Source organism: Sorex fumeus, unplaced genomic scaffold, assembly GCF_029834395.1.
Source record: "Sorex fumeus unplaced genomic scaffold, SorFum_2.1 ptg000047l, whole genome shotgun sequence".
Taxonomy (NCBI): Eukaryota; Metazoa; Chordata; class Mammalia; order Eulipotyphla; family Soricidae; genus Sorex; species Sorex fumeus.
Genome location: NW_026606104.1, coordinates 16703531 through 16729180, shown reverse-complemented (window position 1 = coordinate 16729180; position 25650 = coordinate 16703531). Strand labels below are relative to the sequence as shown.

General features: G+C 41.2%; 1 protein-coding gene across 1 annotated transcript in view; it reads left to right on the top strand.

Annotated features, from left to right (window-relative positions):
- The first annotated feature begins 338 nt into the window (after positions 1 to 338).
- The window catches only part of DNAI3 (dynein axonemal intermediate chain 3), a 76972-nt gene continuing 51660 nt past the window's right edge, over positions 339 to 25650 (top strand). Inside the window, exons 1-5 of the mRNA XM_056122856.1 lie at positions 339 to 537; positions 15538 to 15576; positions 21138 to 21319; positions 22253 to 22357; positions 24683 to 24829. Coding sequence (XP_055978831.1) covers positions 339 to 537; positions 15538 to 15576; positions 21138 to 21319; positions 22253 to 22357; positions 24683 to 24829 — 672 coding nt within the window. The remainder of the gene's footprint in view (positions 538 to 15537; positions 15577 to 21137; positions 21320 to 22252; positions 22358 to 24682; positions 24830 to 25650) is intronic.

Below are 25650 nucleotides of genomic sequence, written 5' to 3'. Positions count from 1 at the left end.
GAGCTGATTATAGACCACAGGGGTAACCAGGGCCGCTGAGCTAAGGGATTTAAGCCGGGAATTTAGAGAGCATCTTTCACTCGCAGAACCTGGAGATCACGCTCTAGAAGGATTTTCCACTAGGCACAGTTGAACTTTGCGCGGGGCACTAAAGGAGTCTGTCCAAACTGTCCTCAGGACGGACCTCCATCTAGAAAAAACTTAAATTGCAAAACTTGTTCCTAGTTAGTAGAAAAGGACCTCGCCCGGTTTCCAGTTGTATGACGTCAGTATCCTAATCGCCCAATCACCATATTTCTATGACTTCGACCACGAGGACCTGAATACTATTGGTGAAGATGCTTGTCAATCTCAGCAGCGACCTTGGCTCTCTTAGCAACAAGTGCGTCTTAGCAACAGCCTTCGGGGATCTGCGGTTTGAACTCTCAGCACTTGTATTTTTCCAAGGAGATTCAAACTTTTACAGCCCCAAAAGGAGTTTTCTCAAGGGTACGTCGAAGAGGCTTCCCTCTCCCCACTTCAGTTCGACAGTATCAGGTAAGGGAATCTCTTAATTGGAAAGGAGACGTGGAAAACAATTGAAACTGTAGTTTTCTCTTTAGAGGGCGTTTGGAACACTCGCAGTGAAAACTACAAAAAAGTGCAAGACTTTCCCTGTTTTCAAATTCTTCCTGCCTAGTCAGGAAGACAAAAATAGCAATGAGAGCAGTTAATGACACTCTGTGAACTTAGAGAGCAGGTCCTCGTTTTGTTCACAGGTTTTGTATCTCCGTTGCCTGTCATATTCCAGTATGGTCAGAGTTCAACAAATAATGGATGAAGGATCTTTTGATTCGCTGTGCTATAAAGAAACACATAGATTGTGTTCTAATTTTAAAACTATTTTGGTAATTTTAAATATAATTCATCTCCCCTGTGGTTTTTAAAGACTTTTTAGCTGCATCATGTCAATTGTAAGTTGGGTCACTTCCCCATCATCTTCAGTAGTTGCTTTCTTGAGTAATAGAAGCAACATTTGTCATGGGCAATTGTTGAAAGCTAAGTTTTGAAGCAGGTCATGGGCCTTTGATGGTGATGGTCCTTGTAGTAAGGGCCATGCCATCACAAGTTTTGAACAGTTGGATGAAGGATTTGCCAAGACTCATTCCTTTTTTTTTTTTAACACTTTCTAATGGCCTTTGCTATAAATATTAAAAGCAGAATATGTTTCTGTTGGTGTATAATATCTCCAGGGAGAGGCCCCGATGGCTCTTTCCCTAGCCGCCTGGGTTCTGGGGGGCCCTGGGCTGCTCACCCAGCCTTGGGGGGGCGAGGAACGTTCTCCCAGCCGGGGCAGCCCAAGTCGTGGGGCAGATGGTGGACTAAAGGAGGGCCAAGCGGGTTGATTGATCAGATGCCGTTTATTCCATTCTCCCCACGTGCCTGCCCCAGTCTCTCTGTGCCTCCCATTCTAGTCTCACACTGCCCCTCGTTCCCGACTCCTCCTGTCTCTCCCACTCATCTCTCTGCACTCCATCTCGCAACCTGGACTCTCTCTCTCTATGTGCCTGCTCCTGTATTCTACATTCTTCTCCCTCTGTCTCCCTTGCTAGTCTTTCTGCATTCCATCTCCGAGCCCTGCTCTCTCAAATCTCTCTCCAGCCCTCTAGTCTCTCCAACTCCCCAGCCCTCTGGGCTGACACCGCACCCAATCAGGAAGCCAAATCAACATAAGAAAGCCCTTCCTGACTGCCAGGCTCAAGGGTAGAAACATCATCTAGGGGTATTCCAAAGCCCTTCCTGACTGCCCAGGGGCAAAATACCTCTTAAGGTGATTTTCTTCTTTCCTCAGCCCAACCAACATCTTAATATTAGTTATTTTGTATAGACACAGTAAGAGATACATTGAGGCTTATAGGGCAGCTCTCCTGGGAACATCTTGCCAGACTCAGACTACAGTGCTCAGGCAGGGCCCAAATTTAGTTATTACTTTTTGGATCATGACAGCATTTGTCCATGACCAAGCTCTTAACTTATAGTTAGGCATTAGGCACTTTGGCCAGATCCATTTCGATGCCAGGGTAGCACATAGCTCACCGCTTGCCCTGGTTCCATTCAGTAACCTCATCGGGACCCTGCCTTTGGAGGTGCTAAGAAGTAAGGGCAGCTGAGGTTTAGGTTTAGAAAACAGAGGCCCAGGAGGAAAATATCACTGAGAGTCAATAAACTTTCACAAGGCTTAGCACTTACTGTCTTCTTGTGTCCATACAAAAAGGACATTGTTCTGAATAAACTATGCAAAGGACTTAAGGAGAGGAGAAAAACAATATTTACAAGTCAACAGAGCACAAAAAAAAGTTACAAATAAACACAGAGGAATAGGAGCACTGTGATGGGAGTAACCAAAATAAACCTAAATTACCTGAGGCTATGAAACCAATGCTATCCTAAACATTGGCGCAAAGATACATACAAAAATTAATTTATAAACATAAGTGGTTTTAACAAAAATTTTTCTACCGAATTCTTAAATTAAGAATTGGCTTTCAAAATGTTCTTCATCACTAATCATCAGGGAGATGCAGATCAAAACAACAGTGAGATATCATTTCACACCACAGAGACTCGCCAGCATCTAAAAGAACAAAAGCAACTGGTGTTGGCACAGATGTGGAGAGAAAGGAATTCTCCTTCATTGCTAGTGGGAATGCCGTCTGGTTCAGCCATTTTGGAAGACAGTATGGACACTTCTCAAAAAATTAGAAATTGAGCTCCCATTTGACCCAGTAATAACACTTCTGGAAATACATACTGGAGAGGCAAAAACGTATAGTAGAAATGACATCTGCACTTGTACATTCATTGCAGCACTGTTTACAATAGCCAGAATCTGGGACAAAAATGCCCAAGAACAGATGACTGGTTAAAGAAACTTTGGTACATCTACACAGTGGAATACTATGCAGCTGTTAGAAAAGATGAAGTCATGAAATTTGCATATACGTGGATCAACATGGAAAGTATCATGTTAAGTGAAATGAATCAGAAAGAGAGTGGCAGACATAGAAAGATTGCACTTACCTGTGGAATATAAACTAACAGAATAGGAGACTAACACTGAAGAATAGTAGAGATAAGGACCAGGAGGTTTACCCCATGGCTTGGAAGCTGGCCTCACATGCTGGGGGAACAGGTATCTCAAATAGAGAAGGGAACACCAAGTAAAGGGTGTTGGGAGGACCCGCTCGGATTGGGAGATGCGTGTCGAAAGCAGACTATAGACTGAACATGATGGCCACTCAATACCTCTATTGCAAACCACAACACTCAAAAGGAGAGAGAGAACAAAAGGGAATGAATGCCCTGTCACAGAGGTGGGTTGGGGTGGGGGGGAATAAGGTGGGAGCGGTGAGAGGGATACTGGGATCATTGGTGGTGGAAAATGGGCACTGGTGGAGGGATGGGTACTCGATCATTGTATGAGTGAAATGCAAACACAAAAGTTTGTAAGTCTGTAACTGTACCTCACAGTGATTCACTGTCACTGTCCTCCCGTTGTTCATCCATTTGCTTGAGTGGGCCCAGTAACATCTCCATTGTGACACCTGTTACTGTGTTTGGCATATCAAATACTTAATGGGTAGCTTGCCAGGCTTTGCATATTAAATAATCAGACAAAAGATCCAAACAACCCATTACTAGAAAATAGCTGCTAAAATACATGAATATGGATATATAACATATGCTTGTACACACACACACACATTCATGTTTTAATTGCCAAAGTAAGGGTTTGGTTTGTGGCTCAATGACAAAATATGGCTCATGGTCTCAGGTTCTGGGTTCAGTCCTTTACACCCCCAACAACAACAAAAAAGCCAATTAAAAATTACACACACGAGACTGGAGTGATAGCTCAGTGGGGAGGGCATTTGCCTTGCACACGGCCGACCCAGGTTCTATTCCCAGCATCCCATATGGTCTCCCGAGCACCACCAGGAGTAATTCCTGAGTGCATGAGCCAGGAGTAACCCCTGTGCATCGCTGGGTGTGACCCAAAAAGAAAAAAATTACATACACATAAGAGGTAAAGTCAGAAATCTGTACAAAATATAAAAACTTGTATTTGGGCATATGCAATTTTATTCTTCATGAGTTATAAGTTTTATTGTTAACAAATTTGCTATTCTAAGGTGCAAAGTACCATATTATAATCAGAATATTTTTCAATAAAATATTCAATAAAAAATTTATTTCAGGGACTGGAGTGGTAGCACAGCAGGTAGGGCATTTGCCTTGCATGCGGCCAATCTGGGTGCGATTCTCAGCATCCCATATGGTTCCCTGAGCACCGCCAGGAGTGACTCCTGAGTGCAGAGCCAAGAGTAATCCCTGTGCATCACCAGGTGTGATCTGAAAAGAAAAAAAAAATTTCAATAAAAATGCTCTCTCAAGGGGCCAGAGCAATAGTATAGCATGCAGGGTATATGCCTTGCAAGTGGCTGACCCAGGTTTGATCTCACCATCCCATAGGGTCCCCTAAAGCGAGCCAGGAGTGATCCTTGAGTGCAGAGCCAGGGTGTAAGCCCTTAGCATCATTGGGTATGGCCCCAAAACTTTAAAAAAAAAGCCTCTCAAATTCACTCACCGAAATACTAGTACAAATAATGGAAAAGGGTATTTGACTCAGCATTAAGTGATTCACTAATAAAAAAAAATTTGCTTTCACAAATTCTGTTTAGAAATTCATAAAACTAATTGTAACAAAAAACAACAGGATAAGAATAATCTTTTGTTTTTTTAAAAAATAAGTTATCTCACACATCTGATAAGGGGTTGATATCAAGGATTTACAAGGCACTGGTTGAACTCTACAAAAAGAAAACATCCAACCTCATCAGAAAACGGGGCAATGAAATGAACAGAAACTTTCTCAAAGAAGAAATCTGAATGGCCAGAAGGCACATGAAAAAATGTTCTTTATCACTAATCATCAGGGAGATGCTGGTCAAAACAACAATGAGATATCATCTCATACCACAGAGACTGGCCCACAACCAAAAAGAAAAAAAGCAACTGGTTTTGGCGCGGATGTGGGGAGAAAGGGATTCTCCTTCATTGCTGGTGGGAATGCCAACTGGTTCAGCCCTTTTGGAAAACAGTATGGACAATTCTCAAAAAATTAGAAATTGAGCTTGCATTTGACTCAGCAAAACCACTTCTGGGAATATATCCCGAAGATGCAAAAAAGTATAGTAGAAATGACATCTGCATTCATATGTTCATTGATTGCTTCACTGTTTACAATAGCCAGAATTTGGAAAAAAAAACCTGAGTGCCTGAGAACAGATGACTGGTTAAAGAAACTTTGGTACATCTATACAATGGAATACAATGCAGCTGTTAGAAAAGATGAAGTCACGAAATTTGCAGATAAGTGGGTTAGCATGGAAAGTTTCATGTTAAGTGAAATGAGTCAGAAAGAGAGGGACAAATATAGAAAGATTGCACCATTTATGGAATATAAAGTAACAGAATGGGAGACCAACACCCAAGAATAGTAGAGATAAGTACCAGGAGGATTACTCCACAGTTTGGAAGCCAGCCTCACATGCTGGGGGAAAAGGCAGCTCAGATAGAGAAGGGACCACCAAGTAAAGTGCTAGGAGGGCCCACTCGGGATGGGAGATGGTGGCTGAAAGTAAACAATAGACTGAACATGATGGCCACTTAATCCCTCTATTGCAAACCACAACACCCAAAAGGGGAGGGAGGGAGAGAGAGAGAGAGAGAGAGAGAGAGAGAGAGACGAAAAGGGAATGCCCTGCCAGAGAGGTGGGGTGGGGAGGATAGGGTGAGGGTGGTGAGAGGGATACTGGGACCATTGGTGGTGGAAAATGGGCACTGGTGGAGGAATGGGTACTCGATTATTGTATGATTGAAATGCAAGTACGAAAGTTTCTAAGTTTGTACCTTATGGTGATCCACTAATAAAAATTTTTTTAAAAAATAAGGTATCTCTTCTGTTGTTATTTTGTTTTTGGTTTGAACACTTGGTTGTGTTCAGGGCCGAATTTTGGCTATGGGCTTAAACCTGGTCTGTGCTCAGGGATCACTTCTGTCAGAGCTCAGGGACTATTTGTGGTGCTGAGGATGGAAACAGGAATAGCAACATGCAAGGCAGGTGCAAGATAGAACTGATCAACCTACCAAGGAGCTGTTCCTGGCTCTTTGCTCAAGAATGGCCCCTGATGTTTGTCAGAGATTATATGCAATTCTGGGATCTCACTGGAGGTTGATCACATACAAGGTAAGAACCTTAACCACTGGGCTATCTCATAAGAACCTTAACCCCAATTCTATCTCTCAGGTCCCTCTTCTGTTACTATAACTAACTATTACTATTAATAATTCTTAATACTATTAATAAAAATTTAATTTGTGAGGTCCCTGTTGTACTTTTATATTGCAGTCCATAAACTTGGCCACCTGTGACTCCAAAACTAAAACCAAGCAAACAAACTTCCAAACTAAAGAACTCTGAGGAAAAAAAAAAGAACTCTGAGGTAATAAATATGTCTTGTTTATAAAAAAATAAGTTTGTAGTGGCTGGAGCGATAGTACAGTGGGTAGGGTGTTTGCTTTGCATGCAGCCAAACCATGTTTGATTCCTCTGCTTCTCTCGGAGAGCCCAGCAAGCTACCAAGAGTATCCTGCCTGCACGGTAATTTCTCCATGGCATATTAGATATGCCAAAAATGAGTAACAAGTCTCACAATGGAGATGTTACTGGTGCCCGCTAGAGCAAATTGATGAACAACGGGAAGACAGTGCTATAGTACTACAGTGTTAAGTTTGTAGTGATTTATTATAACAGGACACTACCTCCACTACCCAGCCGCCGCCACACCCCAGGACGCTTTCCGGAGACATCATAAGACACTAAATACCCATCTTCTGGAATTACCGTACCATATTTGATAGGGTTCAAATATGGTAACACCTACGAGGGCGATTAGAGGATTAGAGGTCGCCCCAAAAGCCTCTATCCCTCTCGGAAAGACTGGCAAGCTACCAAGAGTATTCCGCCCACACGGAAGAGCCTGGAAAGCTATCCGTTGTGTATTCGATGTGCCAAAACCAGTAATTACAACTGGTCTCATCCACGTGACCCTGAAGGCTTCACCGACATGGCAGCACTGAGAAGGATGAGAAAGGAGAGGCCGATAAAATCTCAAGGCCGAACTAGGCTGCCACAATGAAGGAAGACAAAAATGATTGTCTGTACTTTCAATGCACGTACGCTAGTATCAGATGCATCCATCGAGGACCTGATGGTAAAAGCGCAAATGATCAAGTACGACATCATTGGTCTGACCGAGACAAGAAGGCACGAATCTCACCATGCCGTTTTCGACACTGGAGAAGAATTGTTCCTCGGAACATGCAATAAAAGAGGTGTCAGAGGCATCGGTGTCCTTGTCAGCGACAATGTTTATGAGAAACAGCCTCGTTCCTGATGCCCCATTCACTCTCAACGGAACGATCATCTCTGAATGCAACAGCTATGTGTACCTAGGTCGAGAAGTCAACATGACAAATGACCTGGCACCCGAGCTGTGCAGAAGGAAGAGAGCAGCTTGAAACGCCTTCAAGAACGTCGAAGAAATAGCTAAGAGGACGAAGAACCTCCGGCTCTGGGCACATCTCTTTGATTCCACTGTTCTTCCTGCATTAACATATGCCTCAGAGACCTGGGCCCTATGTAAACAGGATGAGAATGCTATTTGGGTCTCCCAAAGAGGAATTGAAAGAGCTATGCTTGAAATATCACGTTTCACTCAAATGAGAGAAAGAATCCGGAGTTCCGACATCCGTCAATGATCAAGAATCAGGGACGCTGTCTCGTTTGCCAAGGTGTCGAAAATTAGATGGGCTGGTCACGTAATGAGATTTAAAGACGACCGCTGAACTAGAGCTGTTACCAACTGGATCCCACGGGATGTCCAAAGACCACATGGCCGCCCACCTACCAGATGGTCAGATTTCTTCATCAAGATCATGAACGATTGTTTTGAGGCTCTTCATGTTCCCAGAGCGAACAGAAGCCATTGGGCTACACTGGCACGCGACAGGGACAAATGGAGACGTTACTGGCACCCACTCGAGCAAATCGATGACTAATGGGAAGTTAAGTGATTAAGTGATTATAACAGCAACTAAAAACTAACACGGCATGATTATAGGTTATTATAGTCCATTAGGCAAAACTCTTTGCCTCAAGCTAGAAATCATAAACTAAGAATTGTCAGAAGGAAGGACCAAAGCAGAAGTACAGTAAATAGCAAAACTCTTGATTGACAAGAGTTCAATCCCTGGGACCACAAATGGTTCCCTGAGCCCCACCAGGAGTATCTTGAGTATAAAGCTGGTAGTAACTCCTGAACATTGCCATGTATGTGCCCCAAACCAAATATATATTTGTATATATGTATGTAAGCACATATATATAATGTATATGTGTGCATATATATGTGTGTGTATGAATGGGCTCTCATATATGTATACTAATAGCCCATTCACTTTTCCCACACGTCTCTAATCTAAACTGCCATAACATATTAAAACTATGTTCATAATAAAATTAAATATTGAATGTTTCATGTGTGGTGGTGGAGACATACCCAGGGATGCTCAGGGGTTATTTCTGGCTCTTTGCTCATGAGTGGCCCCTAAGGTTCTCAGGGATTACATGCAGTTCCAGGGATCTAACTGTGGGTTGGCCACATAAAATGTAAGAATCTTAACCCCTGTGATATCTCTTATTTCCCTAATAAATGCCTATTAAATGGATTCACTGAGTTAGTCTCCATTGCTGTAAACCAGATCTTGAAAAGTAACTTAGATTAAGACCAACCCCTTCGTTCAGAGTAGAAGTCCATGTCTTTATACACTACCTAACCATTTTATAACTTAATATATAATGTCCTCAACTCTCAACTCCCTTCCCTGTAAGAGGAGCATATATTACCACTCATGTACACACAGGCAAGTGTCCCTATGCTGTTATCAAGATTAGACTGTGACTTGCTTGGTCAGTGAAAAGAGAAGTACACCAGTGCCAGGAAAATTAAGGAAGTATTACACAGTTCTGCTATCTCTTTCACTTTTTCTCCTGCCTGAAAGTTATTGAACAGGACCTCTTCCTTTAGCCCAAGTCCTGGAATAACACCAGAAACAACTACTCATCCCCTGTCACCTACAGGTGAGAGAACATTTCCCCCTTGACCTTTCTGGGCCGTGCAGCCACTTTGTGCAACGCATCATAAGACACTTAATACCTATCTTCCAAGATTACCGCACCATATTTTATGGAGTTCAAATTTGAACCATGGGAACACCTGCAAGGGCCATTAGAGGCGGCCCTAAAAGCCTCTATCCCTCTCGGAGAGCCTGACCTTGAATATCCCACCCACACAGCAGAGCCTGGCAATCTATCTGTGACGTATTTAATATGCCCAAACCAGTAAATACAATGGATCTCATTCCTGTGACCCTGAAAGAGCCATCAATATGCAATGTTTAGAAGGATGAGGAAGGAGAGGCTGGTAAAATCTCAAGGCCGAACTAGGCTGCCAAAACAAAGAAGGACAAAAATGACTGCCTGTAATTTCAATGCATGTATGCTGACATCGGATGCATCCATCGAGGACATGATGGTACAAGCGCAAAAGATCAAGTACAATATCATTGGTCTGACTGAGACGAGAAGGCATCAATCACATCATGCCATTTTTGACACCGGAGAAGAACTGTTCCTCAGAGCTTGCAACGAAAGAGGCCCCGATGGTGTTTGTGTCCTTGTCAACACGAACTTGGCCATGAGCACTGATTCTTTCGAATGCATAACAACCCGAATTGGATGATTGCACTTGAATAGATGTTGCTCACTGCTGGCAGTTTCTATCTTCATTATCTATGCACCAACATCCAATTATGATGAAGAAGAAATTGAGAAGTTCTACATGGAGCTGGGGAAGTTCTATAAAGAAGACCACACCTTCTACGAGATCATTGTCAGTGATTTTAATGCCAAGATAGGACTGAGAAGATCAGCCAAAGAACTCCACATCAGGACCCATGGCCTAGAATGGAACGAACAGGGTGAGAGACTATCTTAGTTCATCATGATGACCAAGACCATTCATGGTAACTCACAGTTCCAGAAGGCCGAATCTAAACGTTGGACATGGGAGTCTCCCAGTGGATGGTTCCACAACAAAATTGACCACATCATATTCAATCGATGGTTTTGCCTGACCAATGTCACTGTTGTCCCAAAATTTTAAATGGGATCAGACCACTGTCTCCTTTGTGCAAAATTCTACTTCACGGAGTGAGGAGAAAGGGTTGCAAAGTTTAAGAAGAGAACTCCCAGAACAACCACCAACTGGGAGCTCTTTAGCACTATTGCGGCGACATTGGAAGATGCCTTTGTTTACAACATTAATGAAGAATACGATCGACTGGTTCAGCACCTCCATGATTGTGCGAGGAACACCGAGAGAGATAGCCACAAAAAGATGCCTGTCTTCGAAAACACTTGAGCTCATTTGCCAACGTGGCTTGGCGCAAGACTCAGGCAACTGCAAGCATACATCTGAGCTTGCAAAGCAGTGCAGAGAAACAATCAAGGAAGACCTCATAGAGAGAAGAGCAGCAGTGCTAGTAGATGCAGCAGAAGCTAGAAAAAGCATTCGGAATGCCCGCCTGTCCTTCACCAACTACAAGACCAAGATAACCACTTTCTGATGTCCTGATGAATCTATCACATCTTCTAGAAGGGCAATGGAGAATATTATCCACGATTTCTACTCAGATATCTTCAATAGCCACGTCCACCTGTCCACATAACAAATTTTGCGGATGGATATGTCGTTCCCAATGTTCTCCCTTCCAAAATCTGACATGCCATTTCATTGGTAAAGAAGTGAACAGCACCTGGCCCAGGCAAGGTCAGACCCAAACACCTGAAGAACATGCCGTCGGTACTCACTGGCTTGGCTCTTCACTGCTACCTGTCTGCATGCAAGGTTCCATCCAAATGGAAAACCAGCAGGACTGTACTACTGTACAAGAAGGGAGACATCCACGATATTGGCAGCTCTCGCCCAATCTGCCTGTTGTCTGTCGTCTACAAGCTGTTCACTCTAGTCATTCTGAATAGGATTGGCAAAATACTAGATGAAGGACAACCATGCGAGCAAGCCAGGTTCAGCAAAGGATTCAGCACGATCCACCATATCCACATGATAACCAAGCTCATTGAGGTTTCTCGAGAGTTCAAGATGCCGCTCTGTCTAATGTTCATTGATTTAAAGAAGGCCTTTGATTCTGTTGAGACTGAAGATATCATTGAATCCCTAGCGAAACAGCATTCATACTCAATACATCAAGATACTCCATAAGCTGTATTACAGATTCACTACCAGGATCTCACCATTCTACAGGGAAGTGATCATTGATGTCAAGAGAGGGTTTGGCAGGGTGCTACTATTTCACCAGAACACTTAAGTGCCACCCTCAAGAACATCACGCAAAGACTGGAATGGGAAGGAATGGGAGTGGAGATAGATGGTCGGCAACTACACCATCTCCGCTTCACTGATGACATAATTCTAATAACACCAAACATTAGCCAAGCGGCACAAATGTTGGCCAACTTCGACTGTGAGTGTGGAAATGTTGGACTACAGCTGAATCTCACGAAGACAATGTTTATGAGAAATGGTCTTGTTCCTGATGTTCCATTCGCTCTCAATGGAATGAACATCTCTGAATGCAACAGCTATGTGTACCTAGGTCGAGAAGTCAACATGACAAATGACCTGGCACCTGAGTTGCACAGGAGGAAGAGAGCAGCTTGAAATGCCTTCAAGAGCGTCGAAGAAATAGCTAGGAGGATGAAGAGCCTCTGGCTCCAGGCACATCTCTTTGATTTCACTGTTCTTCCTGCATTAACCTACGCCTCAGAGACCTGGGCCCTACGCAAACAGGATGAGAACACTATTCGGGTCTCCCAAAGAGGAATCGAAAGAGCTATACTTGGAGTATTGCGCTTCACTCAAGTGAGAGAAAGAATCCGGAGTTCCAACCTCTGTCGAAGATTAGAATCAAGGACACTGTCTTGTTTACCAAGGCATCAAAAATCAGATGGGCTGGACACGTGATTTGGAGATGACCACTGGACTAGAGCCGTTACCAACTGGATTCCGTGGGATGTCAAAAGATCACATGGCCGCCCACCAAAGATTTGATCAGACTTCTTTGTCAAGACCCTGAACAATCGGTTTGAGGCTCTTCGTGTTTCTGGAGTGAGCAGATGCTGTTGGGCTACACTAGCATGCTACAGGGACTAACGGAGACGTTACTGGCACCTGCTCAAATAAATCGATGAGTAACAGGATGTCAAGTGATCAGTCCCCTTTAATCTGACTTTTAGGCCTAGCATTTGACAGAGGTCAGAGTTCATTTTTTTGCAGGTAGCTATCCAGTTTTCCCAGAACCACTTGTTGAAGAGGCTTTTCTTGTTCCACTTCACATTTCTAGCTCCTTTGTCAAAGATTAAGTGGTCATATATTTGGGTGTCTGTGACAGAATATTCAACTCTGTTCCATTGGTCTGCAGGTATGTTTCTAGCCCGGTACCATGCTGTCTTAATTACTACTGTTTTGTAGTACAGTTTGAAGTTGGGGGAGAGAGGGTGTGATGCCACTCATCTTCTTTTTCCCAAGGATTGCTTTAGCTATTCGTGGGGGTTTATTGTTCCATATAAATATCAGGAGTGTTTTGTCTATTTCTTTGAAAAAATGTCATGGGTATCCTGATAGGAACTGCTTTAAATTTTTATAGTGCTTTGGGAAGTATTACCATTTTGATGGGCTGGAGCAATAGCACAGTGGGTAGGGTGCTTGCCTTGCATGCAGCCAAGCAGGGCCGACCCCGGTTCTATTCCTCAGCCCCTCTCGGAGAGCCCAGCAAGCTACTGAGAGTATCTCGCCCACACGGCAAAGCCTGGCAAGCTACCCGTGACATATTCAATATGCCAAAAACAGTAACAACAAGTCTCACAATTTGTTGTGAGACACTACTAGTGCCCGCTCGAGCAAAATCAATGAACAACTGGAGGACAGTGACAGTGACAGTGACTATTCTGATAATGTTAATCCTGCCTATCCATGAGCAGGGAATGTGTCTCCATTTCCTATGTCCTCTTTTATTTCTTGAAGTAGTGTTTTGTAATTTTCCTTGTGTAGGTCCTTTGCCTCTTTGGTTAAGATAATTCCAAGGTACTTGATTTTCTGAGGTACTATTGTGAACAGGATTGTTTTTATAATGTCTCTTTCTTCTCTTTCGTTATTTTTATATAAGAAAGCCATGGACTTTTGGGTGTTGATTTTGTAGCCTGCCATATTACTAAACCAACCTATTGTTTCTAGGAGCTTTTCTGTAGACTCTTTAGGGTTTTCTAAGTATAGTAACATAACATCTGCAAATAGTGATAGCTTGTCTCCTTCCTTTCCTATCTGTATGCCCTTGACACCTTTCTCTTGCCTAACTGCAATGGCCAGGACTTCCAGTACTATAATTGAATAAGAGTGGTGAAAGTGGGCAATCTTGTCTTGTGCCCGATCTTAGAGGGAAGGCTTTTAGTTTTTCCCCATTGAGAACGATACTTGCCATGGGTTTGTGGTAGATGGCTTTGACTATATTGAGGAAAGTTCCTTCGATACCTATTTTGCGGAGAGTTTTCATCATAAACGGGTGCTGGATCTTGTCAAATGCTTTCTCTGTGTCTATTGATATGATCATATGGTTTTTATCTTTTCTTTTGTTGATGTGATGGATTATGTTGATCAATTTCTGAATGTTAAACCATCATTGCATCCCCAGGATGAATCCTACTTGGTGTATGATCTTTTTGATGAGTCGTTAGATTCTATTTGCTAATAGTTTGTTGAGGATTTTTGTGTTTGTGTTCATGAGGGATATCAGCCTGTAATTCTTTTTCTTTGTGGTATCTCTGCTTTTGGTATCAGGGTGATATTTGCTTCATAGAAACTGTTTGGAATTGTTTTTGATATTTCAATTTCATGGAAAAGCTTAAAGAGGATTGGGAATAAGTCCTCTTTAAATATTTGGAAAAATTCACTAGTGAATCCATCTGGGCCAGGATTTTTGTGCCTGGAAAGACTTTTTATTACCGTTTCAATTTCCTTGATGGTGATAGGTCTGTTCAGGTATTCCTGGTCTTCTTGGTTCAGCCTTGGGAGGCTATAGGAATCTAGGAATTTATCCATTTCTTCGAGGTTTTTGTGTTTCCTCTGTCATGCTTACTGTTGACAGGTTAAAGTACTCCCTGAGAATCCTTTGAATTTCTGTAGTTAATGTTGTAATGTCCCCCTTTTCATTTCTGATTCAGTTTATTAGGGTTTTCTCTCTCCCTTTCTTTGTGAGTCTTGCAAGAGGCTTATTGATCTTGTTTATTTTCTTGAAGAACCAGCTCTTGGTTTCATTGATCTTTTGGATTGTTTTTTGGGTTTCCATCTCGTTAACTTATGCATAGCCTGTTTTGAAGTCCAACCGATTAGACTTCTGAAATCATGCTCCTAATAACTTAGAAATTGAAAAATAGTACTGAGATGATAAGGCTTTGATATATTTGGCAGTGAACTTGGTCAGTATTATATCCTGTCAAGACTGAGGAGCAATTTCACTTTAAAAAAATTGTTTAGAGGTGTTCTCTGACAATTCAGATGAGAACCTATTGGTTACACATACAGGCGTAGAGTTGTAGGGGACAGAGATCTACCAGGATCCTCTGTCATGCTTAGTGTTGACAGGTCAATTGTAGACCAACCAGAATTTACTAATTTAAATTTCTTTCTTCCTGCAGCTTAAATTAGAACCATGGCTCCTAAAGGTCAAAAACCCAAGCCCGCAACAAAAAAAAAGGGCAAACCAGTCAAAACTAAAAAATCATTATCTGGTAGGTTTTTCCATGAAATAAATTTGTTTGGTTGGGGCCCACACTTGGCAATGCTTGGGGGTTACACTTGACTCTGCACTCAGGAATTACTCCTGGTGGTGCTTAGGGGACCATATGGGATGCTGGGGATCAATCCTGGGTTGGCTGCATGCAAGAGAAGCACCCTACCCACTGTACTATCTCTCCAGACCTTGAAATGAATTTATAGGGCTAGGGATATCAGCAGTCCAGATGATCATGATTTATGCATCTTGTGTGTATTTTTTACAGAGTGTAAAGGTAAGGATATTCATTTAAAAAATTCATTGCAATAACTACTAACTGACATAGCAAGATAACTTAGAAAGTATTCTGCACAAAGGGTAGTTTCTTTAGTTTTATTATTCTAGAATGGCTTGCTTTCATATATTTACATTTATGTTTTATATTTAAAGTTTTGTAAAAGATATTAAGAAAATAACTTACCTGATTCAAAAATATAAATTTGACATAACTTTATTCTATCCTAGTTAGAGAAGATGAAGAACCTGAAAATCTGGCAGTTGCAGGTGAGTGAAAAGACAATTCAGAATTTATGTCCCCATATTATGCAATGAGCAAATGGGAATACAGTGTATTGAAATGATTGATCAAAATGTACCTAGGTTAAAATTACACTATATCATGTAGAGTATAAAATTTAAAATTCTAAGAAAGAATTTTTACAAATTTCAGAAGTTCATCCTTGCTGCCAGGGAGAAAGCCCAAGTAATAAGGCATATGCCCAGCAAGTGTTATTAACTTTTCTAAGAATAGTATTTTTCAAATTCTAATTTACTGGTCACATTTATTTGCACCTCATGGTAAAATTCGCTATTTCTAAGTAGAACTTAAACAACCCAACTATTTTTGTTACCACTTTTATTTTTATTTTATTTATTTATTTATTTTGCTTTTTGGGTCACACCCAGCGATGCTCAGGGGTTATTCCTGGCTCTGCACTCAGGAATTACTCCTGGCGGTGCTTGGGGTACCATATGGGATGCCGGGGATCGAACCCAGGTCGGCTGCGTGCAAGGCAAACGCCCTACCCACTGTGCTATCAGTTACCACTTTTAAACAAAAAATAATCTACCAAGAGGACTTTCTTGTTGTGCTGAAACTTTCCTTTTAGAGTTCACATAGAGCATCTGTTTCATGCTTAGAAATAGAAAAAGCTGGGGAGGAAGGAGATCTAAGAGTTGAGGAGGGTTTTGTAAAGATTTGGGCTTTTAATCACATAGGATGGGTGCTATTGATGGTAATTAGAGAATGATAGTATACTAGAGTTGAGTTATGTTTTGGATTTTGTGGGGGTCTTGTTTGTTTTGTTTAAAGAGGTGGGCATACCTTGATGTGCTCAGGGCTTATTCCTAGCTCAGTGCTCACAGGGGTCACTCCTGGCAGTCTTGGGGGACCATATGAGGTGCTGGGCATCGAATCTGAGTTACTGTGTGCAGGGCAAGCATCTACTCTTTGTACACTCCTCCAGCACCAAAAGTTGACTGTGTTTTAGAGAAGGGCTTCTTACACTTGTTCCACACTTTTTCTTTCTTTCTTTCTTTCTTTCTTTCTTTCTTTCTTTCTTTCTTTCTTTCTTTCTTTCTTTTCTTTCTTTCTCTCTCTCTCTTTCTTTCTTTCTTTCTTTCTTTCTTTCTTTCTTTCTTTCTCTCTCTCTCATTGAATCACTGTGAGATACAGTTACAAAGCTTTCATGCTTGAGTTTCAGTCATACAATGATCGAACACCCATCCCTCCACCAGTGCATATTTTCAACCACCAGTGTCCCCAGTATCCCCCCAACCCAACACTCTCCCTCCTCTATGGCAGACAATTTTCCCCATACTCTCTCTACTTTGGGGTATATGGTTTGCAATACAGATACTGAGAGGCTATCACACTTTGTTCTTTATCTACTTTCAGCACACATCTCCCATCCCAAACAATCCCTCCAACCATCATTAACTTAGTGATCCCTTCTCTATTCCAGTTGCCTTATCCCCCAGCTCATGAGGCAGGCTACCAACTATGGAGCGATATTCTTGGCCCTTGTTTTTACTGTTTTTGGGTGTCAGTTTCATATTATGTTATTTTATATTCCACAAATGGATGCAGTCATTCTATGTCTGTCCCTCTCTTTCTGACTTATTTCACTCTCCATGATCATCTGCTTATTAGCAAATTTCCTGATTTCATCTTTCCTAACAGCTGCATAGTATTTCATTGTGTAGATGTACCAGAGTTTCTTTAACTTTCTTAGGCACTATTCTCTGGTACTCGGGTTGTTTCCAGCTTCTGGCTATTATGTTGTACCACACTTTCACCTGTTATTTTTTATTTGATCCGGGTAAATAAAAAAGGCATATAAATCAAACATTTACTGATAATAAAATTTTAAAAGTATGTTTAAAAACCTCTCTGTTTCAAGTTTAATTTGGCAAAAATTAAAACTCCCAGGCCAACTCCCACCAGCTGACTTTGAACACTTTACATAAACTTAGTGGGTCTTGGGTCCTTAGTTAAAAACTGGAGACAATGATAGTAATGACCTCAGGGTGTTGTTGTGAAGAGTAAGTGAAAATCCACCTAAGACACTTGTGTGCAGTGCAGTAAAGGAGTCCATCATTCCACCATTGGCAGTCACTGTCACTGACCGGTGTTCCTCACAATCCCCACTAGTGGCTTCCCAGAACCCTACTCAAATGCTCATGGAATGCACTTCTGGCCTCTTAAGTTTCAGGATGCTCCAGCATCATTCTTATCCACTCTGCTGCAGGAACACTTAAGCCCACAGCCCTCTTCACTGCCAGTCATCTTAGTCTCATTGTTGTTTTCAGGGTCTTGATAACAGAAATTTTTCTATTGAGTTTAACCTGAGGTGCTGTGGGTTCACAGGAAGTATCAGACCTTGGTCAGTTTAAGTTGGTTATTTTTCAGAGCAGATATGAATAGACTGTTGGAGTCTTGTATGGTCTAGTGGCTACCTCTTGCTTGCAGTTGTTCCTGATTGCCAGTCCTAGCTAGAAATGGTCCACCAGTTTTACTAACTTCTTTCTAGAGAAATCTTAGATACTATATTTTAGTTACCTTGAAATCAAATGATTGTGGAAAGATTATTTTATAAAACAGATCCAGCCTGAAGGGACTTTGTGGGAGCAGGTTATGGAGAAGACAATTATTATCACTTTTTAATTTCTTAAATGATAGAAATTTCCAGTCCTTTCTGCCTGCCTTAATTTAGGAAAGCAGTCCCTCCTCTGGCACTAGTTCAATAGGAGTCTCATAGCACCGCCTAGTGGTTTTCAAAGGCAAAAATGAATAACTATGCAGTGAAACTATGCAAATAATGGTGCATAAGGACCCTCGTCATGCATTTTGGAAGGATTCTTTATGTGTGAATCAAGTCAGCAGTTACCTGTTGAGCATCGCACATGTGCTAGGTTTTAGGGTGAGAATTTTTCAGGTGATTCAGCGTATGTATTTTTGTCCCCAGTTCAGGAAAATTTACATCTATTCTACATGTTTGTTTATGATAGCAATTGATTTCAATTAGAAATATTTCCCCATATATAATCACTGTTACATACTTAATCAACAATCTTTCACAAACTGTCTGAATAATTGTACCAGAGAGTCAGTAGGGATAAATATTTCTATTAAATGAATCTGTTGAGAATCCCAGCTTGAGAACACACACAATCCTGCCCTCCCTGAGGGCTCGTTGGCGCCATAGACAGGAGGATGGCAGACAGGCAGGTGTGTAGGGTGTGGAGAAAAAGAGAGAGGACTCTAGACTCAGGGAGCACGGATAGTGGAGTGTGGGCCTGGGGTACTACAGAACTGAAACTGGAGTGATAGAGTCTGACTGAAAATCAAGATAAGAAAATTAAAAGAGGGCTTGGAAAAGGACCTGACATGAACCAGAAATTGTCTCTCCTCTGCCCCAGGGCTTACTGCTGCAAGGATTGGTGTGACGGGGGATAAAGGGACAGGAGGAAAAAGAACCTTGTCTGCCTCTCCTTGCAAAGTCACCCTGGAACTAGGGACCAGAACAAGGAAAGGGGATCCCCCTAATCCACTGTCTCTACTCTCAATGGTTGAAAAGGGGGACTAGCTGTGGGAACCAAGTATACAAAAAACAAACACCACTATTTTAAAATGTGACTTAAACTGTAATCATTAAACTTTTTAAAAGGGGATGGATGGAAAGCTAGGTAACAGGTTGACTACAAAGAAAAAGAGCCCGAGAGAGAAGCAGTATCCTATCAATAGCCTAGAGAAAAAGAATAGAGAAGTAGACAAAGCAGAAGGGAAGCTAGTTGGTGAGGTCTTGGAAAGAAATGAGGAGGAAATGTAATGTTTCCCACAGTATTACTAAATGATGATATAATTACATTAATATAAAATAATATAAAAATTATATAGTAGCACAGCGGTAGGGCATTTGCCTTGCGCGCAACCAGCCCGCCCGAGCCGGGTTCGATTCCTCCGCCCTTCTCGGAGAGCCCGGCAAGCTGCCGAGAGAATCTCGCCCACACGGCAAAGCCTGGCAAGCTACCCATGGTGTATTTAATATGCCAAACACAGTAACAAAAGTCTCAAAATGGAGACATTACTGGGCCCGTTCGAGCAAATCGATGAACAAGGGAGGACAGTGACAGGACAGTGACAGTAGCAGAGCAGCTGTGTTATAGTAAGCATGAAAGACAGGATTGAAATGCCTTCTGAGATAGAGCTTACTGAGGTCATGCTCATGGTCCTGGGGTCAGCCCCCAATGCTGCCTCAGCGTCACTGGGTTTTGCCCAAGCAGTTCTTGCACCTCAAGCTGTCAGCAGCACCGCACTGTGGGGCTCAAGCACCATCGAGCCAGAATAGCCCACCCTAAGCAATACTGGGGAAGCCCCTATACTGTACAGTATATGTTATATATAATGTATATCACAAACATTGAGTGACTAGGAAGAAACAGAGAAAAGTACTAAGAGAAAGCTTTTTTTCTTGAAATGCCACATTATGAGTGATCATTATTTTTTCACATTTAACCTTTCTGATTTTTCTTTTTCTCTTTCCCACTTTATTTCGTTTTCTTTTACTTTCTTTACTTATTCTTTTCCCTTTTCCTCTGTATTTTATCTTTTTTCTTTCTCTTTCTCTCTTACCTTTCTCTCTCTTTCTTTCTTTCTTTCTTTCTTTCTTTCTTTCTTTCTTTCTTATGCATGCAAGGCATGCACCTTACCACTGAACCACAATCCCATCTCCCAACATTTACAAAAAATGGATATACTTAATTTAAAAATAAGGAGTCATTTTATTTTTTTTTAATTTTTATTAGTGAAACACCATGAGGTACAGTTGTAGAGTTACAAATTTTTGTGCTTGGGTTTCAATTATACAATGATTGAGTTCGAGCGGGCCCAGTAACATCTCCATTGAAGACTTTGTTGTTACTGTGTTTGGCATATCGAATACATCATGGGTAGCTTGCCAGGCTCTGCTGTGCGGGCGAGATACTCTCGGTAGCTTGCCGGGCTCTCCCAGAGGCGCAGAGGAATCGAATTTGGGCCGGCCATGTTGGCTGCGTGCAAGGCAAACACCCTACCGCTGTGATTGAGTACCCATCCTTCCAACAGTGCCCATTCTCAACCACCACTAATCCCAGTGTCCCTCCCACCCCCCAACCCCCCATCCCACCCTGCATCTGTGGCTGGGTATTCCCTTTTGTTCTCTCTCTCCTTTTGGGTGCTTGGTTTGCAAAAGAGGAATTGAGTGGCAATCATGTTCGGTCTATAGTCTACTTTCAGCATGCATCTCCCATCCTAGGATCCTCCCAACACCCTTTATTTGGTGCTCCCTTCTCTATCTGAGCTGCCTTTACCCCTAGCGTGTGCGGCTGGCCTTTAAGCCCTGGAGTAAACCTCCTGGTACTTATCTCAGCTATTCTTGGGTGTTATTCTCCTATTTTGTTACTTTATGAAGAACAGTTATTTTAGAAGTCTTTTAAAGGCTTAACCAAGGCAATATTAAGGAAAACATTTTATGTTTCCTATTGTTAATAATTTAAATATCCAAATTTTACCCTGTCTTTCACAGATTACCCACATATTTATCCTTTAGTGTTAACTACCAAGACTCAAGATATATTCGGCCTTCGAATAGATGAAGATGTCACAGACGAAAAACCTTATAAACTTATCAAAAAAGAAGCCATTTTTTCAGACTTCATAAACAGAGCTGCAGTATCTGATTTCTATCCATTAAAAAAAGTCATTCAGGTCAATACAGCGTTGCTCTCTATAGTTCATTCCTATCTCTAGAGGTTTCTCACGTATAATTAACAAATGTATTCAAATCTAACATTCTGTCTAGGGAAGTAGCCCAGTAGTTTATAATGCATGCTTTTCAAGCTGGTGGCTCGAATTTAATATGTGGTGTCACATGCTACTTTGAGCACTACTGAAAGCAATGCTCAAGACTGAGGCAGGAATAACCCTTGAGCACTGCTAGGAGTGCCCTCATCAAGCAAACAAATCTCATCAAGCAAACAAATCTTCATTAATTTTTGTAACTAAGTTTCTTCATGCCTCCTCTGAAATCAGCCTGATGATTCTCTAGGAGAACAAATTATCAGTGACTAATTTTATACTTAGTAACTCTGGCCAATTTTATCTAGAGTAGGAATCTATTTCTGTGTCGTTCCCCCCCTCCCCACCCCATTCCTTTTCTTTTTGGGCCACACTCAACAGTGCTCAGGGATTACTCCTGGATCACTCTTGGGGGGGGGGTTGGGGGATCACATGGGGTACCAGGGATGGAACCCGGATTAGTCACATGTAAGCTAAGTACCCTGCCTGCTGCTGTTCTCTCTCTCTGGCCTTTTTGTGTTCCTAGTCCCACTTTATAGCATTTGATTAATAATTTTGGTCCTGATTTGGTTCCAAACATGTTACATGACTGAATTTTAAAAATGTTTTTCTCTGTTTTTCCTGTTAGAATAAGATTGCATGAAATACTTTCCTAGGCACATCGTGTTTATGCGTTTTAAATTTTTTAAAGAATAAAATATTTTTGATTTTGAAAGTATTAGTGACAGATTATTACTTTGCTTACCTTTTAAGATCGATTGATTAGTGGGGATATCCATTTGGTATATGTGTCTGAATGAATTAACCATGGACTATTGATCTTCTCTGATTATATTTCTGTAGGAATATCCTGGAGATGAGATTATTGTTGTTTATGACAAAGAATTTAAATACGGACTTAACTTTTATCTTATTGGAACAGAAGAGGGCAAGGAACTCTATTTAAATGTAAGCACGCCCTAAACCCTTGTAGCTTGCTGATTGTCAGAAGGAAATGATACCTCTGAGGGAGAAGTATGTACATACATGCAGTTATTTTTGCTCAGTTGTGTTTTCGAGGGACCTCAATCAGGTTCTGGCACCTAACATAGGTGATCAGTAAGTGAGGGATGAACCAAATACTGCAGAGTAGCACACATGCTGCCTATTTGTCCTTTGTTCACCCTATAAAAGGAGAAAGCAAACTTGGGCAACAGTTCTTGGCCATACGCCTGGTCTCCTCCCATTACTGTGATGTTAGGCTGGTTTCTGAACCTCTCATCCTCAGGACACTTGCACCTAATAGAGCCAATTTCCAGGGGACTGTTGAGAAGATTAAACCAATTAATACTGGTGAAGCCCTTTTTTAATTGTTAAATATCTCTACTTTCCCGTGCATTTCAACTATTTCACTATAGTAAAAAATTTAAAACAGAGAAAGGCAACCATAAAAATAAAACTGAAAATATGTCAAAGGTAAGTAAAAGACTTTTAATTATCATTATTATTATTATTATTATTATTTTGCTTTTTGGGTCACTCCCGGTGATACTCAGGGGTTACTCCTGGCTCTACACTCAGTAATTACTCCTGGCAGTGCTTGGGGGACCATATGGGATGCTGGGGATCAAACCCAGGTTGGCCGCCTGCAGGGCAAATCTGCTGTGCTATCACTCCTGCCCTCTTTTAATTATTTTTAATGTGGTAGATATTTGAAAATTCTATGGCTTCTCTTTTTTTTCTTGCTGACTGGAAAAACTTCCTGTCTCCCAATTTGAACAAATACACATACAAGGATTCCCCTCAGAAAATGCCTCTCAGAAATCTGTTACCTTTCAAGATCATTTAAATGAAACACTCCAACGATGAACAGATTTCCTGCCCTTAGAAACATCTATTCTTTTGTTTCCTGCTATCTTTGACACTTTCTTCCACTTAAATACCTACTTATCAAGACATCCATTTCAAATTCTGCTTTTAATCACAGGATATATTTAAGGAAAACTTAATGTTGAGCTAATTAATATTTACTTTGTTATCCAATTGCCCAGTTTTTTCCTTTTTATGAATAAACTGGTGTGTGCGTGTGTGTGTGCACGCGCGCGCACGCACACACACACACACACACACACACACACACACATGCCCCTACAGACCCTATAGCTTATATTTTATTTTTTATTGAATCATCAGGAGCTGCGATTACAAAACTATCATGTTTGAGTTTCAGTCATACAATGATCAAATACTCATCCCTCCACCAGTGGACGTTTCCCACCACCAGTAACCCCAATATCTACCCCCCATTCCACCCCTCCCTCTGCCTCTCTGGCAATTTCCCTCTTTCTCTCTCTACTTATGGGTATTATGGTTTGCAATACAGATAATGAGAGGCCATCATGTTTTGTTCTTTATCTACTTTCAGCACACATCATCCCATCCCGAAAGATCCCTCCAACTGTCATTGACTTAGTGATCCCTTCTCTATCCCAGTTGCCATCTCCCCCAGCTCATAAGATAGGCTTCTAACCAAAAAGCAATCTTCCTGGCCCTTGTCTCTACTGTCCTTGAGTGTTAGTCTCATATTATGACATTTTATATTCCACAAATGAGTGCAGTCATTCTATGTCTGTTCCTCTCTTTCTGACTCATTTCACTTATCATGATAGACCCTATAGCTTTTAAAAGTTTCATTGATTATTTAATGAGTATCTTAGATTCATATTTGTAATTATTTTACCAAAGAATTAAATAAACTGATTAAATAAAATAAAACTAGTTTTGTTTCATCAAAATTTAACACATCTTATTAATAAATCTATGCAATAAATGCTTTTTTCTTCTCACATAACTTAATTTTTGACTTTTATTCTTCATCTTCTCTTATCTCCTCGATAGCTTTCTTTTTTCATCTATAACCTTTCTTTTTTGCTTGGCTTCTTTCTCATAATTAAAAAGCATGCACCAAGGAAGAAGAAAAATAATAATGAAGTCAATTTATCAATATAAAATTAAAGTTTATTTGGTCCAGAGCAATAGTACAAAAGCTAAGGCTCTTGCATGCATGCACCCAACCTGGGTTGATCCCCAGCATCCTAGGTGGTCCCCCAAGCCTGGCTGGAGTAATATCTGAGTGTAGATCCAGGATGTCTGAGCATCATTGGGTGTAACTCAAAAACAAAACAAAAAGTAATGTTTATTGCAAAATATATGTAAGTAGCTATAACCTAAGTTTGGATATATATGTGTGTGTGTGTGTGTGTGTGTGTGTTAATCCTATTTATTTTACTGTAGTCCCTGGAGGCACTAGAAGAACAGAACGAAAGTAAAATTTTTCCTGATGAAGCATTTATTTATTATCCACCTGTCTCTAAACCGTGGGTTTCACTGGGCAGTGAAAAAGAAATTGAGGAAGAATCCGTTAAGGAATCTACAAAACAGGTTAGATGTAATTTCTTGTATGTAATTTCTTTTCATCCCTTCCCTATCACTGCACATTACTTAGTCCTGAGAGATCAGTGAGGTCGGCTCTGTTTGATATGGTTTTCCTTATTTTTTTTCCTGTTAAACACTGTGGTTTACAAAGTTGTTAAAAATACAATTATTACAGGCATTCAATGTTCCAACATCAATTCCACCATCAGAATGACCCTCCCTCCACCACTGTCTCCATTTTCCTCAACTATGCCCAAGCTCTGGCCCCTTAGCAGGCACCCAACATTTTATTTTATATTGCTTGTTACAACTAAATGGCTAATGGAATTGTCAAAAATTATCAAAAATACCTAAGTCAAAGAAAATTTGTGAAAATTGTTATAGTTTACCTCTAAACTATAGTCCTTTTCTGAGGGTTTACCAAGTTGTTTCTTGCTCTTTGAGCTTTCTGTGTTAACATTTTTGTTTACTGAGCTTATTGGCTTCTATGCTCCTTCCCTGTCTAATTGAGTGCTCCTCGTGAGATGTCAGTATTGTGACATTGGAGGTTTTTCTTTTACAGAGTGATGTTTGCTACTTTAAGTGGATAGTCTTATAGCACTGTCTTATAGCACTGTCCTCCCATTGTTCATTGATTTGCTCGAGTGGGCACCAGTAATGTATCCATTGTGAGATTGTTACTGTTTTTGGCATATTGGGCATATCGATATGTCACAGGGAGCTTGCCAGGATCTGCCATGCAGGTGGCATACTCTCCATAGCTTGTCAGGCTCTCTGAGAGGGATAGAGTAATTGAACCAGGGTTGGCCCCATACAAGGCAAACACC